Here is a 20,275-nt window from a genome sequence, read left to right as displayed (position 1 = left end):
AAGGATCCCTCTGGGTCTAAATTCTAAGGCTCTGTGAGGGAACAGCAGGCTGAATGCCTCGAGTTCCAGTGAGCCACATGCCCTGTCTGAATAAAGGATTTGTTCAGCCTACCAGGCTGCACCACCCTGGGATCCAAGCAGAATTCCTAGCCTGGGGTGGATGGTCTGGAACCAGGGGCCTTTAGAGAGGCCACTCAGTGGCTTCAGGCATCATGCAAGCCCTAAAATTGTGATTTTGCAAATCACTAAACACTCATGAGAGAGGATCTGTCACTTCCATCAGATTCCTTAATACATCTATGACCCTGAGGGGGGTCCCCGACCTGTGAGCCCAGCACCCCTTGACCTTCTCTGCACTCAGTGCTTTTACGACAGTTACTGAGGAGCATCGCTCCCACACTCTTCCAGGACCTGGGCCACCCACTTCCCACCATTCTGAGCTCCCTGCTGAAACAGCAGTGACCTGAGAAGGACATGGGAGGAGTGAGGCCAGGGAAGGAAGGAGAGATTCAGCTGTGTCCAATCCATTCATGGAAAATAAAAATTTGAGGGACTATAGAACTTTTTATTTTTGCTCTGTTTTACTCTGCTTTTTCTCATTGTTAGCTCCACTTTATTTTTCTAAAGATATTAGGAGACTTCTAAGGGTACAGAAAATGGGAGGGGGGAAAAAGAGCACTCTGTTAGTCAGCTCTCCGTTTCTGTGACAAAATACCCAAGAGAATTCATTTATAAGAAAGAATGATTTATTTACGCTCATGGTTACAGAGGTTTCAGTCCATGGTCTCTTAGCCCCATGGATCTGGGCCTGTAGCACCACAGCACACTGTGCAGGAGAGTGTGGCAGAGGGGGCCTGCTCACCTCATGGCAGCCAAGAAGCGAAGAGAACGACAGGAAGGGGCTGGATTCCAACTCTCCCTTTCAAAAGCCGTCCCCAGTGACCTTCTTCTCATTAGGCCCTGTTGCCTAAAGCTGCCACCACCTCCCAACACCTCCCAGGGCCACAATCTGGAGACCAAGCCTTTACCATATATGGGGACCTTTCACAACCAAACCACAAGCTTAAATCAAATGTGAGCTAAAAGCACAATAGGAAATGAGGTGGGGGAGGAGTGTGCCCCAGAGGGCTGCGGACTAGGCTATAAGCTTGCCAGTTCTCACTGTCCCTGAGACTCACAAGATCCTGCGTCTTGGGAACAGTACAGCCCTTCTTGGTGAAGACTAGAGGAGCACCCCAAGTGTTCTGAGGAATGACAGCCCTGACCACATCCTTAGAGTGGACTCCATAGGGAGCGTCACGCTACCCTTTCACTTGGTGACCCCAGTATGTACAAATGGCTCCCACCAGGGCCCAGAACCTTGAAGCACATTTTGAGAGAGAGACAGAAGAGAAGCTTCTAATCTGGCTTGATCCAGAGGTAAATTTTTCAGTACACACAAAAGGTGTGCTGTATCATCTGCAAGCAAGCCTCCTGTTGCATCCTTCCTCTGGGATCTGGATGGATTCCATCCGGCAGGTTGCACCCAGTAAATGCCTGGTGTGCAGAGTTTTTGCTGCCAGTAGAGAGCTCATCCAAAGAGGACAAATTCCATCTCTCCCCCATGGTGAGGGGGTGAGAATAGTTAAGCAGAGCCCAGATGCTCCTGTGGTTTTGAATATATCACAGTGACTCATTCCTCACTCCCAGCAGCACCCGTACAGATTGCCAAGTTCCTACCCAGCATCTTGCCTTGGCAGTTCTGCAGAACCGTCTGCCCTAATCACTGGCTTTGCCTCCCTCCCCCTCCAGCGCCTCGTCTCCATGAACATGCCTCTGAACAGTGATGGGACAGTCATGTTCAATGCCACCCTGTTTGCCCTCGTCAGGACAGCCCTGAGGATCAAAACAGAAGGTAAGGGCCATCTGCAGACCACTGGGACAGCCCGTCAGAAAGTCTTGCAGACCAGCCAGAGAACTCAGCAACCTACGAGTCTCCCCTGGGACCTTCCCAGGCAGCACAAGGAGATGTAAAAACCTGTTCTTGGCCTGACGAAGGCCTGGCTTGCTCATGTTTTCTTTCCATCTGAGCTGGCCTCCTTGCCTCTCGCTCACTGATTTTGAACTTTTTCTTTCTAACAAACCCAAGAAATTATTCTGAGTGATATCTTTAGTCTTAAGGTATAGTTCAAAATACAAAGGGGCTGACTGTTAACTCGAGCTTCTAGAACTAAGCCCCAACTCAAGGGATTTGTACTGGCTACAGCATGGGGGCTCTCAAATGCTTGGCTCCCCTTTAAAACTAAGAGAACCTGTGTTAGGAAAGGGACAGTGTGACAAGTGGAGACGAGGGTAAAGATCCTCACATGTGACTGTGTGCCTGCCACAAGATGCCCAGCCCACTGCACTACTGGGGCCTCTGCCAGTGGAGGGGCCCTTCTGGTTTGCAGGAAGTTTGCCTGGGGGTGGTCACCTGCTGCCCTTTTGACTGGCAAGTGTCCCTGAGCCACACCAGAAAAGGCTGCATACAGCGTGGCTGAGAAGATACCACTGCCCCTCTCCTGTTACAGCATTTCTTACAGGCTGAGAATCTGACACCAGGGCTTGTTCAAAAGGCTGAGTCCAGAGCCCACACCTCTGTACCTGAAGGTCTGAGGCTGCAGCCCGGGAATCTGCATTTTGAGGCAGATGACGCGGGTGAGGTAGAGTTTGACACCCACTCATACGGTAATTGGAGAAAACAGACCAGATGAGCAGTATGTCCTCTTTCCCCTTCTTTCACTTCAGCCTCAGAGCCCCAGGCTGCCAGCCATATTTGCCTCTTAGTGCCAGAAGGGAGCACAGGCAGGGACATGGGAGGTTTGCACATGCTGCCAGCTCTCACTAATTACATGCATGCAAGGCCTTTATTCTCCCTTACTGCAGTTTCTTCCTTTGTAAAATAAAGATAATGACATCTGGGAGTTTATTTCAGTGAATAACCCAGACAGGGGCCACCTTTCCGTGAAATCCTTCCAGAGAAGAACAGAAACATCTGAAGAGAAACAAGACCAGGCCAGCAAGATACATGTTCCAATAACAAGCTAATTAAAAGTAGTAATAATCAGCCAAGTTCTGCTGTTAAATTAAAAAGACAGCAAAGGCTAAGAAAAAAATATCAGAAGCCAAGTTAACAGTCCAGGCAAAATGAGTATAGATAGGCCTATTCCTGACAACCAAAAGAATTAGATAAGTATTTAACACATGTGTGTTTACATTGCATAGAAGAAAATTAGAAGGAATTTTAATATGTTAACATTGAACATCACCGCCTCATAGAATGAGCAGTGATTCAGACCCTCCTCCTCCAGTTCTGTTACATTCCAGCTTTTCTACCATGAATATTATTTTATTTGTGTTTAGGGGAAAAGGTTTTTTCTTCCAAGGAGAGAAGACCTAACAACTGCTGGAAGGAATATGCTGTAATACTTACATCTTGATGTAAATTGTGTTTTGGTGTCATAGGAACAAAAATACACAGACACCAAGAGTCAACAATGCAGAAGACACACTGTCCAACAAACCAAATCCGAACGAAATAACACTGATAGCTTACAGCCATGCAAGGGAGCTGGCCAGAACTTGGGTGAGCTCAATGGCAGAGTGCTTGCCTAGCATGCACAAGCTCAAAGTCCCACCTCCAGCACTGCAAAAACGAGCAAAGAAAGGGGACTCACCAGATTACTCAGTGACCGATAGCCAATCCTGAGGAAATAGGGGGAGTTCAGAGAAAAGGGAGAAGCCGTCCACTGGAAACTGTGGCCAAGAATTAAAGGAAATCTCTCTGAACACAATGACACCATAGAAAAGCCACCAAAGAGCCCATAATGCCCAGCTCAAGGGTGAAGCTTGAGCACACACAGACCCTCAGAACTTGTTAAAATTCCAAGACAGAGACATAAGGTGTATGCTCAGAAGCAAGTGGAAAGACAGGAGAAGAAACATTCAGATTTGTGAGAGTAGGGCTTAGATCAGCCCCAGGCTTTGTGAGTGGGAGGAATTAGGGGAGAAACCAACCCCTAAGGAGGATGAGAACTCCCACCCCCATCCAGTACCGAGCACACAGCTCTTGTCTTGGGAAGCAGAAGGAAGATACTTTCAAGCACTCAGATGATGTGAAAATGAAGTTCCATATCATACAAGTCATTAGGAGAATAAACAAAGGCCCCAAAATAATATGAAATCCACAGTTACACAGATCATTGTAAGAATAAACGAAGCCCCCTCCCAAAAGGCAAAATCTACAGTTGCGTGATCTTATTATGAGAATAAATGAAGTCACCCCAAAAATAGGAAATCCACAGTTGTGCAGATCATTAGGAGCATAAATGAAGGCCTGAAAAAATATGAAAACCAGTTACAGAGATCTTTATGAGAATAAATGAAGGCCCTCAAAAAGGAGGAAATCCATAGTTGCATAGATTGTTAGAATGAACAGAGGCTTGAAAAAAAAACTACAAAACCTACAGTGCCTAGATCACTATGAGAATTAATGAAGGCCTGAAAAGAATATGAAAGACCTTTCCAAAAGATGTATATGTTTCCTAGGTCGCTGTAACAAATTATCACAGTCTAGGTGGCGTACAATAAGAGAAAGCTATTCTGTCATGGCTCTAGAGGCCAGAAATCCAAAAGCAAGGTGTTGCCAGGGTCGGCTCCTTCTGGAGGCCACGGGATCTATCTGCCCCATACCTCTCTCCAACCTCTGCTTCCCTCTTCATGTGGCCTTTCCCGTGTGTTCCTTTGCTCTTTTTCTAGGAACACCAGTCCCATCCGATTCAGGGCCCACCCTAATCCAGTATGGCCTCATCTTAACTAGTAACCCTACTTCCTTCTAAGTTCACATTCCTCAACTCTGAAAGCACATGAATTTTATGGGGATTCTGTGTAGCCGCATACAAAAAAGTTTATTTCAACATGATTTGTGTTAGGCCTCTTGCATTGCATGTGTCAGAACCATTTCGCTGTGATAGGATTGATGCCCTCCATTGCAATGCCCACATGTAGCCCTCTGGCTTCAGCTACTGTTTGAATCTGATGTTCGAACAAAGAACTGAGAGGCTCATTGTTCTTTCTCCACTGCTTCCTGTGCTTGCTCTCCTGTGTGGCCTCAGAGCTGCATCTGAACTCAGGCCATTTGAGCAGAATTCTCTGCCATGTCCCCTAGTGCCTCCCTGGCTTTCCTGTGGCTGCATAACAAATCACTACAGACTTTCCAGCTGCAAACAACATCTAATTAGAAGATCAGCAGTCTACAAAGGCCTAAGTCCAGCCACAGAGCAACTGTTCTATGCTGAGGGTCTTGCAAGACCAAAATCAGGAGACTGATCAGGCCATTTTCCCTACTCCAGGTGTTACGGAAGGAATTGGCAAGTGACACACAGAGAGGCAGCAGAATGGAAGTAAAATAACAAAAGTTTACTCCACCGATGGGGATCGATGACACTTAATGGTGGTGCCCTAATCGACCTCCATACTCCGCTACAACCCGCCCCCTTTATAGGGTCTTACAGCCTTTATCTCATTCAGATGGTTACATTGCATTTTCACAGTTCACATTGCTGATAATCAAAACATGGTGAATTTCAACCCAAACGTAGCACTGGTTAGGGGAGGTTACCTTTAAGATTCATTTAGTTATCTATTCTAGTCAAGGGAAAGGGAGCGTATTTGGTCAGCAAACCTAACAATGGTTCTTTTCATTTAGAAAACTTTTGAGGGAGACTAGATGCCTCTGGTGCCGGTTAATTCTGAACGAAACAGAGCAAAGGGTAGAAGTTATCTTACATTGTGACATTTCCTAGGTTTTTTTGCTATTAAAGTCTTCTCTATCACAGGCTCTGTGGGAAATGCCACCTCCAGGCTCACTCAGGTTGTGGGAAAAATTCATTTCCTACCCTTGTGAGTCCACAGTCTTCATTTCCTTGGTAGCTGTCAGCCGGAGACCACTCTCAGCTCCCAGAGACTCTTCTCACAGCATGGGTGTTTGCAGTCTTCCAGCCCAGCCAGGGCCCACCTCTCCCATCTTCTCTTCTGCTCCCAGCTGGAGAGAACTCTGGACTTCAAAGGGCTCTTGTGTGATTAGTTAAGCCAGGCCCACTGAGATCATCTCCCTGTCTCATGGTCATAGGTGCCATGTGGCCTAATCCCAGGAGTAAAATCCACCGCACTCCCAGGCCCAGGGATGATGCAGGGTGAGTGGGGAGCAAGTATCTTGGAAGCATCCTGGAGCATCCCCATCCTCTCTTACAGCTACAGGCCTCAGCTTTTCTTTTCTACAACCATAAGGCCAATGTCCCAGAGGCTGTGTGGCACAGACATCTAATTCAGCCTGTTTTACCAATGGAGAAGTAAATCCAAAGAAAATCCAGAGCTACATAAGCCAGTGTCTTCTGATTTCTGCTTCTGCTGTTAGGTTTTGCCACCTCCTCCCCGTGGGAGTCTCTGGGGACAGAGTTGCACAGACACAGATACGATGGCAGGGACCGGGGTCTGCCCTTCCCTCCGATCATCTGTGTCCTGCAGCCACCCGTGGAGATCCATAAGAAACGCCACCCATGGAAAGCAGCCTCACGGCTCTCTCAGCAGGGTTATGAGCGCTGGGCTCTGTGAGTGGCTGCGCAGGACTGCAATCCGTCCAGGCACCGGCAGGCTCTTCGGCTCCATGTGACTCCAGGAGGAAAAGCATAAAGTGGTGGTGGGGGAAAGGGACACCAGGCTTGGCCCTAGTGACATGTGGGGAGAAAGGAAAAATGATGGCATCTGACAAACCCAGGAGAGAAAGAGCAAAGAAGGAAAATGGAGAGGGCGGGGAGCGGAGGGGATTAAGAAAGGAGGTAGGAAATGGGGGGGTGGGCTGCAAGGGAGAAAGTGAAACTGACAGATCAGGGTGATGAGTGCGGAAAGGCTACCATGAGCCACTTCTCAAAGGCCACCATAAGTGACTTCTTACTCTGTTCAGAGGGACCCAGCCCACGGGAGCGCACTCCTGGGGCTTAGGATTGTTCTCAGGCTCACATCTCCCACCCCTCAGGGAACCTAGAACAAGCCAATGAGGAGCTGCGAGCGATCATCAAGAAGATCTGGAAGCGGACCAGCATGAAGCTGCTGGACCAAGTGGTGCCCCCTGCTGGTGGTAAGTGCCCCCAGGGGTCCTAAAACTGGTTTCCTGGGATTTCTCTGCCTTCTCTCCTTCCTCCATGGCTCCTTTAGAGATTCAGAGAAAGCCCTTGAGTTTCTTGTTCTTGAGTCTGCTAGACTCACAGGAGCCTGCTTTCTCCAGATCCTTCTTGTGGGGTTCAAAAGCCCTACTGGTTAGAAAGAAGTAGGGCGCAGCCCCCTGCACAAACCTGGATATGGAGGTTGGAAATCTGCTGCAAGCCCGCCCTGTGTGAGAACCGGCAAGCCCTTTGGTGCATATGTTTGGCAGAATGTCCCAGGGAGCTGCATAAAGTGTAGATTTATCCATAAGCCTCTGGATGGATTGCTGTAAGACTGCCCTAGGGGCCTGAAAGGAAAATCCTCCGAGATCTGCCCTCTTGAAATTCTTTTCCTTCTTCCTAGATCAGTGTTCTCATCTCTACCAAGCCCAAAGCCTTTTTATAGCAGATGGTTTCTATTGTCAAATGGTCCCAAATGAAAATAGTTGTGATTTTTCTGCACATGTAATGTCCAAAGTATTACTACAATGCTGTAACTCTAGTACAAAATATATCAAAAGCAAATGCCTTTGCTATTTAAGTGCCCAGGCACAGCTATGCAGGAAGTTGTGATTAATGATATAATGCTCACATGTACTCCCTTAGAGCAGGTAAGTTTATGTTTAAGAAAGTAAGAAAACGCTGAATATTGTCAACACTTTGGATCTGTCATTTTGAAATAAGGGCTAAGTAAATATATTGTATAAGTATATGTTATTTATTTTAGCCATCATCCTAACAGCTGGAAAACATCCCATGTATTTCCAAACCATCCTCAATTGGTTGTACCCACTGTTGAAAAAATTTCCCAAACAGAAAACAACACTGGGGCCAACAGTCACCACAGTAGGCCAAGTGGTGTTGTATAACCAGTAGTTTATTTAATGTTTGACATTTTATCAAGAAACTGAGGCTCATAGAAGCTAAGTACCTGCCCCTTGGTTGCAGGGTGAGTAGAGTAGACTCAGGTTAAATCCAGGTCTGAGGGAGCCTAGGACCTGAGCTCATGCCTGACTCCCTGGACGAGGGTCCAGGGTCCTCCTCCCACATGGGAACAGAATGAGGCCCCGCCAGGTGAAGCCCATCAGTGCTGTACAGTTGGCTGTCCGTAAGGGACAGCAAGGATAGAGATAGCCATCGGCAGTTGTGCCCTTCACAGGAGGCAGGAGGCAAAGGACAACTCATGGGTAGGAGGCATCCCCTCACGAGTGGCTTGCCCGCTGTCCCATGCTGCCCGAGATGCAGCCTGAGCTGTCATATGAGTGCCCAGCCCAGTGGGGACACATGGAACAGTGATCACTTCTGCCTGGTTGAACAGAAAAACCCAAACTTCAACAAGAGGAAAATATTGCTTCTGCCAGCGTCTCCCTCCAGTCTCTAAAGAGAACTGTGCTTGCATTCCGTTCACGATAGGAGGGTCAAATAAAAGCCAGCAATGTCTGTTCAGGGGGGAAAAGGCAAAGTAGGAAATAATATTGACATCAGGTGACCTGTAGCCAAAAATAAAAAAAGAAGAAGCCAGGTACAGTGGTCCGCCTGTAGTCCCAGCTTCTCAGGAGACTGAGCCAGAGGATTGCTTGACTCCAGGAGCTTGACACCAGCCTGGACAGCATAGAAAGCTCTTGTCTTTTAAAAAAGATAATATATTTGCTTATTTGCATAAATGATCTGCATTAGTAATCTCTGGAGAAACAGCCAGGGAACTAATTTTTTTGGGGGGAGAACTAATTTTTTTTAAATGGTTAGCTATGAGGTGGTAACTAAGCAGGTAGGGGATGTGGTGGGAGACAGACTTTCCAGCATATGCCACTGTATATATTTTTCTCTTTTTGACCCTAAAAATTAAATTTAAAAACTTACACTTTAAATGCTAAAAAGAATGAATGAAGTCCAACTGAACTGCTCTATCTCCTTCCAATCCTCTCTCTTCTCTGTATCTCAGATGATGAGGTCACAGTCGGCAAGTTCTACGCTACTTTCCTGATCCAAGAGTACTTCCGGAAATTCAAGAAGCGCAAAGAGCAAGGGCTTGTGGGCAAGCCCTCCCAGAGGAATGCTCTGTCCCTGCAGGTGAGGAGCTGCAGAGAGGCCACACACACATAAAAGGTCCTGGTCACCTTCCTCTGGTCCTGGCAAGGGGCCACGTCTCTCACCAGGTGGCAGGGGCTGAAGGCCAGGTCTAAGGGCTCCAGGCATCTTCACAAAGGGATGTGAGAAGGGGTGAAATCCCACTTGCCCTTCTGCCGTTCTTCTGCCCTGTACAGTCCTGCCTGCCCTCCCAGGCCCTAGAGCCCTTGCACACTCAACTGAGGTGCCCGCGATACCCAGGTCCCTGGTAGCCCGACTGTTCTTTCATTCCTCTGATAGGCAAATGGACTCTTCTAGCCTAGGGCAACAAGAGGCATTGCAAGAAAGCCCATCCTGGTCTAGAGACCCCACTGCTGGGCAGGGGAGCGGAGGGTACGAGGGCTGGGCGGAAGAGTGCCTGGGAACGGCCGACTGTGACGTTCAGTGATCTTTGTCCCTCCGGGGTCCAGGCTGGCTTGCGCACACTGCACGACATCGGGCCCGAGATCCGACGAGCCATCTCCGGAGATCTGACTGCCGAGGAAGAGCTAGACAAGGCCATGAAGGAAGCTGTGTCTGCTGCCTCCGAAGACGACATCTTCAGGGTAGGTGCTTTTCTTTACCACGTGCACTTTGAAGCGAAAGGGGGTGGACTGTGTCCTGCCAAGAAAACGCAGGAGGAAAGGTCTGACCTCTGTGGCAGGTTCTAAACTCATCTGCTGAACCTCCCCTCATCCCTCCATCCTTCTGCCCGACTCCATGTCATAGGAGCTCCTCTAGGACACCGCAGCTCAGAAAAGTGGGAGGAGCCACGTTTCTAAGGGAAATATTCCCTGCAAGAAACTTCTCTACCTGAGAAGTTTCGGGTAACTCCTAGGCCACACCGGACCCACACACCTTATCTGCACACCTATCTTGTCGGACAATATTTGAACAAGTAAAACTCCAGACTTCTGGCTTTTCTTGGAAAACACCACACAAGATCTGGCCATACTGGGGTATTTTCCCACACACAGCTGGGCTGGGAACCAAGTGATGATTGCACAGTCATGATGGGGCCTGTGATGTCCAGTTCACAGAGGTCCCTCCGGGCCTCTCTTTCCTTTCCCGGGGACTGAGGCTGACCATCGATGCTGGCAACTGTGAAAATTAAGCTTGGCTATGCTGAAATTCCAGATCTCTTCATTCATTGGTGTTACCTGCCTCACCCCCAAGGCATTTGGCTGAAATTCCTTCAATAGTAAAGGAAAAGCTACCAACCCTAATCACACCAGGGCCTGCCTCAGCCCCGTGCCCCGGCCCCTGCCCAGCTCCTAGGCTATGGCACACACAAGGAGCTAGGATCAGCCCATCCTGCCCCTGACCATCCTCCATGCTCATCCTCACCCATCACGTGAGATATTCAATGAGTGGCCTCAGGGATACCGCACCGGACAAGACCAGAAACCACAGAGGCCAGGATGTTCTGGAGTGAGGATGGACCACCCTTACTAGCTACCTGCCCACTTGCCTAGGGCAAGGAAATCATGTCTGGGAAAAACACTGGTTGCTGATTTTAAAAATCTCAAAGACCACCCCAGGGGACAAGAGGTCATGGCACAATTGATGTGGTAAATGCTTCATTCTTATTTTTCAAAATTGTTTGGCCAGCACAGCTTCTAGCTCTATGCCAGTAGATTTCCATTTTTAAGAAATTGAGTTTCATTGGTCCCTTTCCCCACCCCATTTCTCACACTGGGCTCTGCCAAGTCAAGCAGCTGCAGCTCTGAAGGACCCCTACCCTGGGCCTGCCCCAGAAACCCAACTCCAGTCTCCAGGGTTCCCCAGATCACCCAGGAAGGCCATCACCCATAGAGCCTCCCGCTGACCCCCATTTCCACAAGTGGGGTGCCTGCCAGACCCCCAAGGGCAGCCTTGGAGGCTTAGCGCCCAGGGCCCCTCCGCCATGTCTGTGCCCATCAAGAATAGACAGGCTTCCCATGGGCAGCGTGTCCGTGCCCAGCTGTCCAAGGCTGCCTTCCCTCCACCCACGTTCCCTCTTGCCTACAGAGGGCCGGGGACCTGTTCGGCAACCATGTCAGCTACTACCAAAGCGACAGCCGGAGCACCTTCCCCCAGACCTTTACCACCCAGCGCCCGCTGCACATCAACAAGGCGGGTAACAGCCAAGGTGACACCGAGTCGCCTTCCCACGAGAAGCTGGTGGACTCCACCTTCACCCCCAGCAGCTACTCGTCCACTGGCTCCAACGCCAACATCAACAACGCCAACAACACTGCCCTGGGCCGCTTCCCCCGCCCCGCCGGCTACCCCAGCATGGTCAGCACCGTGGAGGGCCACGCCCCCCCCTCATCTCCTGCCACCTGGGCTCAGGAGACCACGAGGAAGCTCGGCGCCATGAGGTAAGCAGGAGGGTGGGCCCCACTGTGCACAGGGCCTCCCGCACCCCAGCCTGAGGATACCAGGGTGGAGGAGCCTGGAACCTGGGCCCACCACTCCCCCTCCAGCTCCCAGGGAGACCCTGTCCGCTCCCGTTTCCTGTGATCGAGCTGGCACCAGGCTCTAACACAGCAGCCATGCTCTCATAAGCCAGTGCCCCCTGTTGGCCAAGGTGTCCCCATGTGACACATCTGGCAGAGCCTCTCTTCGCTCAACCTTCCTGACCAGACACATGCTGGCCCGTGATCCCCAAGATGTGTGTAAGGGCTACCCCTCCCTCCTGCCCAAGTCTCTGCCACACCTGTCCTTTCATGCAAGTGAGATGTGAAGGGTAGAAGCACCTTTTCTTCTTGTGGGGGAGGGTACCGGGGATCGAACTTGGGACCTTGTGCTTGCGAGGCAGGCGGCAGCACCAATGAGCTACATCCTTGGCCCTAGAAGCACCTTTTCTTTATACCACCTCACCACCTCCTGGGGGCATTCTGCTGGCTCATTCTGCCACAGGACAGGAGCACTCGCTCTCCTCCTGACTCAGTCTCCCCTCCCACCTAACCTCTGGGGTACCCTGTGGTGCCCTGCACCCTGCCATGTCACCCTTAACTGTGCGACTCTCCCAGAGTACGACCGTCACTCTACAGCAGGCCGAACAGGTCCCCACAGCAGGGCAGCTTCTGAACTGCCCTCCAGCTCAGAAATAATGACAAAGTATCATCTTCCTAAATCCCTGGACTAATGAAGCTGCTGCCATCCAAGGAGACAGCACACTTGTCCCTTGGTTTCATGTCACTAGGTAGCACCCATTTACAAGTGGCCACGCAGTCTGGGCATTTGTCGGGGAGTTGCATTGGCCATCCATCCTGCCTATCATATTCTCCGCAAGACCGGCTGCTTTTACCACCTGGCCCTGCACTGCAGGGAGTTGGACTCAGGACATTGTGCTGATGCCTTCCATGCCCAGGGCACTGTGCTCAGCACTGGATTTTGTGTGTTGATCTGAAAGGGCGGCTCTGCCTAGAAGATGTAAGCTTAAGCAGCGGCCATGCTTCTCTTGATAGTCCTCCCTTCTCTTCCATCCCAGTCCTCCACCACAACCTTTGAGAACTCGGTCCTAGAATCACTTTCTCCCTTGTTAACCTTGTCAGAACCTGTTCTTAAGGAAGACTCTTTATGTCCATCATTAGTACCTCAGCATAAATTAAATCACTTCCTTCCAAGGGAATTTTCATATTAAACTTTGTTCTGTACTAAATAAGAGGAAAATGATTTTTGGAGAGGAGCTAGGGGAGCCAGAGATGCCACTCAGTAAAATATAACGCACAAAGCACCTAACACACAGTAAGTTCTCACAGGACATCCATTCCCCTCTACCTGTTATAGCTAATAAAATCACTCAGGTGCTAAGCTTCTGGAAGGAAAAACACAGCCAGCATTTCAGTGCTGGGGCCTGTCCTTCATGTCTCAGCTCAAGGCTAAGGGCAGTGGCTCCGTGTTGTCACTGCATTGCTGAGAGCAGGCTGGGTGGCCTGCACACAGAGCTTCCCCGGAGGTCTCCAGCACCAGCCCATCCATTGCACCTTGCCAGAACACCCCTCCTCCCTCTCCCTGTCCATCCAGAGCCTCCAACATCTCATCTTTCACTCTGACTGGCATGCTCTCCAATCCAAGATACCTCCTGGTATGGGAGGGTCTGCATCTCAGGAAGGACCCAGGCCCAGCAGGGACTCAGGCTCAGCAGAACTCCGGCTCACTTCCCTCTACTCAGAACAAACCCTCCTACATGAAGTTTCTTCGCTGTACCTTTACTCCAGGGAGCCAGTGTCAGAGTCAAAGACACATCAGAGTACAATGCCAGGAACTTCTCAGCTGGGTCACACAAATGCCCAAAGACTCAGCCATCTTTGGCTGCCCCATTCTACCCTGTACACTACAGCCCAGGACTCTTCTGTAAAAGAGGGTCCTTCCCACCCTTCAAAGCACCATCCTACCTATGATTTCATCTGTTACTCACTACAAGCCTCTGAGGCAGGCAGGATATGTGTTATTCCAGTTTTATAGAAGGAGAAACTGAGTTCTTGGGTGAGCTAAGTGTCTTGAGCCAGATAGTAGGTGATTAGGCACAGAACTCACAGCTCTTTGGGTCCTAACCCAGAGTTCCTTCTCCCACCTCGGGCCGGAACCCTAATTTTAGGAAGAAGCTATGACAGCTGTGTTTACAGTGTGGTCATGTGTGCCTCTGAGTGTACACACGTATCTGTGGGCATGTGCCTGTGAGTGTGCACGAGTCTGTGTGTGCGTTTGTGCCCGTGTGTATCTATGTGCATGTAAGTGTGCGCACCTGTGTGTGTACACCTGTACAAGTACGTGTGTGTGTGTGCGTGTGTGCATGACATCTTACTTGCTGAAGGAAGGGCAGGAAGGTCGGTAGTCCCTGATCTTTGTCTTTGTCTTGGACACTGTAGGTGCCATTCCCGGGAGAGCCAGATAGCCGTAGTGTGTCCAGAGGAGGCTTCTCAGGACAAGACCTATGATGTGGGGCTGCGTGAAGACGCGGAGTACTGCAGCGAGCCCAGCCTGCTCTCCACAGAGATGTGAGCTTCCCTGCCTCCTGCTCAGGTGGTGCAGGGTCAGGTCACTGAAATCACTCCTGTGGGCGAGGCTTGGGGGAAGAGGAGACTTCAAGTCAGTAAAGCATCTCATTAGAGGGACAGGAGGCCCCATCACACCATCCTCTTTCAGCGTGGCCTTTCCATGCTATAAAATGCTCCCAGGAAAACCTCTAAACATTGTTTCTTAAACCTTTGGTGCTACAATCAACAGTCATAAATATATTTCCTAGTGAGACTCGGCACACATACATATATATAATGGACGTTAAACAAATATTCTATTCTGCTGCCTGCCTCACAAGCACAAGGACCGGAGTTCAATCCCCCGCATCAAAAAAACAAAACAAAACAAAAAAACATCAAATATTCAATGAAACTGCTTATAATAAAGCCTCCCACAAGAGGGCAGTGTTAGCAAACCCAGGGCTCATGTTTTTGTCCCTGTTAAAATGTCACACCAGGACTTTCAAAGGCATAGCAAAATTATATATTTTATGAGTAACTACATGAGAGTAGCTCAAGAGCTCCAAACAAAACCGCTGATAATGAGATAGAAATAGTAATTACCCTAATTTGATCAGCACACACATATGTTGAAATGTCACCCCGGGCCTCATAAATATGTGCAATTATTAGATGTCAATCAGAAATTTTAAGCAGGGAGAAAGTTTAACTACCCTGATTTGCTCATTATACACTATATACATGTAAAAATGGCAGAATCACAAGTTCAAGTCCACCCTGCAAAATGTAATGATTTAGCAAGATCTTGCCTCAAAATTTTAAAATAGCTCAGTGTGAAGACCCTGGGTTCAGTCCCCAGTCCTGCAATAGACAATAAAATGATCACCCTGTACCCCATAAATATGCACAATTGAAATAATAATAATTAAAATAAAACAGCGTAGCCTAGAACAATAGAAAATATCAGCATGGATCAGATGTCACAAAGTAAGAACTATTTTCTGAAACTTTGGCTTTACTGCCTAGCTATGTCTGTATCTACTGAGTCTCCTCGGAAAATGTATTTATTACTCTGGGTTGTACTCAGAAGAGCTTCAAACACCATTTTAGAAGCCTTCCAGGAAGCACTTTGTTGGAGGAAGGACCAGCCCGTGAGGCTCCTGAAGAGAAGCAAGGGTGGCTGGAGGGTCAGGCGGGGCCCCAGCCAGCTGGCGTGGGGCTCCCTGGAGCCCAGGCTTCTGCCCAGGGCATTGTCCCTTTCCTGGTGGGGAACAGAAGAAGCGAGGGAGGGAGGAGAAACTTGGAAGCAGTGACCTGAGGAGTCAGTTAACCTCCCATGCCTTCAGGTCCCCACAGCAAGCAGGGTGGCAGGAGTGACATCCCTTCCTTCTGCTTTTCTGACTGCGTGCACAGAGTGTAAAATAAAAGAACCGCCTGAAGCTCCTTAACAGACATCATTCTCTAAGCTGACTTCTAGAGACTGTTAATGGCCACAGGTGGGGGGAATAGGAAAGCCAGTCGCTTCCGTCCATTCCTGCTCTCATGGACCACTTGATGCGTCCAGAGCTCTACTGACCATGAGTAAATAAGCTGTGCGCTCAGGGAGGTTCTCTAAGTAGTTAAGGAGTTTGGAGAATTTCACGGGAGGCGACCATGTGGAGATGGTCTGACTGCACAATTACAGAGATGCACAGGATTTCAGAGAGGTCACAAGACAAGGTAGCCACGAAGGCACCACACACAAGCTAAACTAAAGCTGGGTCTGCAGGCGAGGGGATGATGGGAGTAAGAAGGAGTGAGGAAGAGGGGGAGGGAGGGAGAGACGTGCAAGAGGGAGTGAACAAGAGCAAGGTCTGAGATAGAAAGACAAGGCTTTCCAATAGGGTGGATTCAAAGCAAGTGAAGCGTGAGGAGACCTGTGGCGGGTGTTCGGTGGTAGAGCGCTTGCCTGGTGTGCTGGGGGCCCTGGGTTCCATCCCCAGCCCTGAGGAGTAACTCCAAGGACAGAGTCAGTGGCCTCCTGAGCAACACGAAAGGGCTGGATGCCACCTGTCTCTGACTGCAGGCCAACTTGCTGGGGATTGTGGGGTCACCTTAGGGGGTTGCAGCCAACATCTTTTAATAAAATAGAAGAGACTGATGCAGACTATACATGATCAGCATGTGATGCGTGCACTCAGGTAGCACGGGCTTGAAGCTTCAGTTCAGCAGTCCACCAGGAGACAGAAAGTACATTTCTACTCGTGAGTCACCATCCGAAGGCTTGGCAGCCACTGACTAGACAACCCTGAAGGTCTCCTACCGCCCTGCTCTTTGCTGACTGAATGATTCTGTGTCTGTTGTAGGCGACAGTTTATGTGTTCTCAAGGATGAAGGAGTTGGCAGGGGAGGGAGAATTGAGAAGTGGGGGATACATTTGGGGTAACATTGAGCATAGCCATGGTAAACAGCAGGGGTCTGTGTAAACACAGGAGCCTTGGCCACTCCAGACACCTTATGGGCCTAGAAAATTTTCCCAGCATTCTCAACACCTTTTATCCAAGAGCACTTCTGCTGCCCCAGATCAGAAATGCAATATGCAGGGCTGAGGTAGACACTCACTCAGCCCGTGCAAGACCCTAGGTTTCATCCCGGTGCCACAGAACAAAAAGAAAAGCTCAAGGCCCATAAGACAGGCTGTGCATGAGGAGCAGGAAACCACACACACGCACACACGCATGTGCACATACACACACAAGCAGGCCTAGGAAACCCCTGTGACGCCAGAAAGCAGGACAGAATTTCATAGGAAGGCAAGTTACTGCTGCATGCTCTCTAAGCCTGTGTGTAAGTAAGCACAGCGTAAAGTGGCCCACCTTACTATGGAAAACTGCTTTCTGGGGATAGCAGCTCTCCCTGCTGTGTGGCATTTCTTGGCCCAGGAACAAACCCCAAGAGTCTTCTGTTCCAGGCTCGCCTACCAGAGTGATGAAACTCGACAACTGACACCCCCCGAGGAAGACAGGAGGGACACCCGGCCCTCTCCAAAGAGGGGTTTCCTCCGCTCGGCCTCCCTAGGTAAACGCACACCTGGCTCTGCTGATGTGGCTGGGGTCACCCCCACGATGACACTGGTAAGGTACCTGGGGATGCCTGAGAATCTGCGCGGCCTGGCTCAAGCTCCAGAGGGGCCCGGGCAGAATTCCAAAGTACTCAATATGTCCCAGGGACACGGCAAGGAGCAAAGAGATGCTGCATCTCAGAGCAGTGACACTGCTTGTTGCACCCCAAGTGGAGATGTGTCAGTCAGTTTTCTGGTACTGCCACAGTGTTCCCGAGAGAATCAACTCAAAGGGAGGAAACGTTTTTTTGGGCTCAGTTCTGGAGGTTTTTGTCCATGGTGGCTTGGTCCCATTGCTTTGGGGCCTGAGGCAAGGTAGAACGTCATGGCAGAGGTATGTGCTACACCATTCACCTCTTGGCCAGGAGGTGAAAGAGAGAAACAGAGAGAGAGGGAGAAAGAGAGACAGACAACCCATAGCACACCTCAAAGGTGAGCCCCCAGTGACATAATCTCCACTATGCTCCACCTCTTCAAGGTTTCACCACCTCCTAGAAGCACCAATCTAAGGACTAAGCCATTAACACATGGGCCTTTGGGGACATTCAAGGTCTGCATTATAGCACAGAGCAATCCATCGCAGGCCAGTGTCCTCTCTTACTGTCCTGATCCTGGTTCTTTGGCTGGCTTTGCAGGTCGAAGAGCCTCCTTCCACCTGGAGTGTTTAAAGCGACAGAAGAACCACGGGGGTGACATTTCTCAGAAGACAGTCTTGCCCTTGCATCTGGTTCATCATCAGGTACACAAACTTCTGGATAGGCACTCACTGGCCTCCACCTCACAGGCGAGATAATCACCCATCATTCTTCCCCGAATCCAACCACTGCACATCTAGCCCCGGCCCTAACAGCTCCTCTGTGGCTGAGGGCCTCAGCAAGATCTATAATGCCACAGGGAGGAGATCCTGGAGACCCTGGTATGAAGGAGCCACTCACATGGCCCTGAGGGACCAGCGGATACAGGTTCTGCCCAAGCTGTCTTTCCTTACACAGCCACAGGTGTCCACACCCAAGACTTTGGCCTACATGACACACACTAGGCAGATGCGGTTAGACCTAGGGTTGGAATACACCTGGAATTTTTTTTTTCTTTTTACTGAGTTTATTGGTACATTCTAGGTTACACCTGGAAATTGAATTGCACAAAAATCCATCCACTGAAATACAGAAATGATCAAAGCAACTGCCAACAATATAGTCAGGAGCGGGGAATGGCACCCACAGAGAAGAGGCCCAGGAAGACTATTAGATAAAATGTCTCCTGGCATAGCTGGCTCCATCTGAGACAGTGAAGCCAGAGACCCTAGTATCAAGAACATGTGGAGTATCTTAAAACAAAGGGAAACTTCAAAGGGCTGGCAAATTGGGATCTAAACCTGAGATTCCTCAAAATTTTACTTCAGTTCTAGACTCCCTTACCTGTGCATTAACTGATGGTTTTGTACCCAAAGGAATTCAACTGTCAATCCAAATTGTTTTGGTTTTTTGTTTGTTTGTTTGTTTGGTACCAGGATCAAACTTGGGACCTTGCACTGGTGAGGCAGACAACAGCCACACTGATCTAAATCCCTGGCCCTCCAATCAAAGTTTATAATCAGCATAAGATGGCTAGTACAGCTTGACTAAGCTAATATTACTTCAGCTCAGAGATATACAGTTTTGTCAGCTTGTAGCTCAGTGCTGGAGCACAGCTAGCATTCATGAGGCCCTAGGTTCTATCCCTATTACTGAAAGGAAAAAAATAAAAATAAATTTTTAAAAAATACATATACAGTTGTGCATCACCTGTGGCACTGCCTAAAGACCTATGATATCTAGGCTTTCTGAAATATTGGACTTACTTTCTATTCCACTCAAATCTCAGTCTGGGGACTCTCACAAGCCAGGAAGGATGGCAGGATATGGGGACTCTGTACTCTTAAAAGGTTTTTAGAAGCTGGTTTCTTCCACATGTTCTTATCATGCTGGTAGGCGAGAAAACTCTCTCTACTCTTTGTTGTGCCTTCTGAACACCCCCAACTGATGTGACAGCATTGATGCAGGCTGCAGTCCCTGTCCACGGGTGCTCACGGGCACTTGGGGACAGAGGACGCAAACATCCAGATTGTCCATGCGTGCTCAGTGCAAGATTTAAAGAACAGTTCCAAGACAGTCTGGGCTAAGGTTGCAGGAAATTATCAATGGCCTAACACTGCAAAAACCAAAGCAACAACTGCTGGTTTTGTATAGTTCTTTCTGATGGCGCTGAACTTCACGCCAACTGCACAGGAAGACGGATAGGGGACACTGGTGCCTCGCCGTGACAGATGATGCTGGCGACAGCATCATTGTTCTCTCTGCTCTCCTGATGAAAAACACAGAGTGAGACTGCTCACGGCTTAGACTGATGTGAAAAGCAGATGATCTCGATTCTGCCCAACCACAGTTTCCTGAAGACAGAGGAGACAGCCATCGCTTCATACTATGATTATAAACTGTATCTTGGGGACCGGAGGTATAACTCAGTGGTGTAGCACTTGCCTAACATGCATGAGGCCCTGTGTTTTATCCCCAGCACACCCCTACACAAGAGAGAGACAGAGAAAGAGAGATCTTAGGCCAGGTCTCAGTGGGATGGGACTCGGAAGGTGGAAGACCGTGGCGGTATGAATTCCAGGCATCTGGAACTCACCGGAGAAAGTAGCCGCCGAGCTGCGCGGAAGCCGACAGCCAGCCTGTCTTGTCCCTGGCCTGACAGCTCCGGTAACACCTTTTCCTTGTGTGCCCACAGGCGTTGGCCGTGGCAGGCCTGAGCCCTCTCCTCCAGAGAAGCCATTCCCCAACCACGTTCCCCAGGCCGTGCGCCACGCCACCCGCCACGCCTGGGAGCCCAGGCTGGCCCCC

The 20,275-nt window shown here is 49.6% G+C and overlaps 1 protein-coding gene across 1 annotated transcript in view; it reads left to right on the top strand.

Moving 5' to 3' along the window:
• Cacna1c (calcium voltage-gated channel subunit alpha1 C) overlaps positions 1 to 20,275 on the top strand; it is a 712,468-nt gene that overhangs the window by 688,532 nt on the left and 3,661 nt on the right. Inside the window, exons 40-48 of the mRNA XM_019208417.1 lie at positions 1,792 to 1,894; positions 7,052 to 7,153; positions 9,160 to 9,287; positions 9,755 to 9,889; positions 11,334 to 11,686; positions 14,183 to 14,311; positions 17,244 to 17,350; positions 18,029 to 18,132; positions 20,163 to 20,271. Of these exons, the coding sequence (XP_019063962.1) occupies positions 1,792 to 1,894; positions 7,052 to 7,153; positions 9,160 to 9,287; positions 9,755 to 9,889; positions 11,334 to 11,686; positions 14,183 to 14,311; positions 17,244 to 17,350; positions 18,029 to 18,132; positions 20,163 to 20,271 (1,270 nt within the window). The remainder of the gene's footprint in view (positions 1 to 1,791; positions 1,895 to 7,051; positions 7,154 to 9,159; positions 9,288 to 9,754; positions 9,890 to 11,333; positions 11,687 to 14,182; positions 14,312 to 17,243; positions 17,351 to 18,028; positions 18,133 to 20,162; positions 20,272 to 20,275) is intronic.

The sequence above is a fragment of the Fukomys damarensis genome, unplaced genomic scaffold, assembly GCF_012274545.1.
Source record: "Fukomys damarensis isolate Sample0158 unplaced genomic scaffold, DMR_v1.0_HiC HiC_scaffold_5, whole genome shotgun sequence".
In the NCBI taxonomy this organism is placed as follows: Eukaryota; Metazoa; Chordata; class Mammalia; order Rodentia; family Bathyergidae; genus Fukomys; species Fukomys damarensis.
The sequence above is the reverse complement of the archived record's forward strand: the minus strand, read 5'-3'. Positions and strand labels throughout refer to the sequence as shown.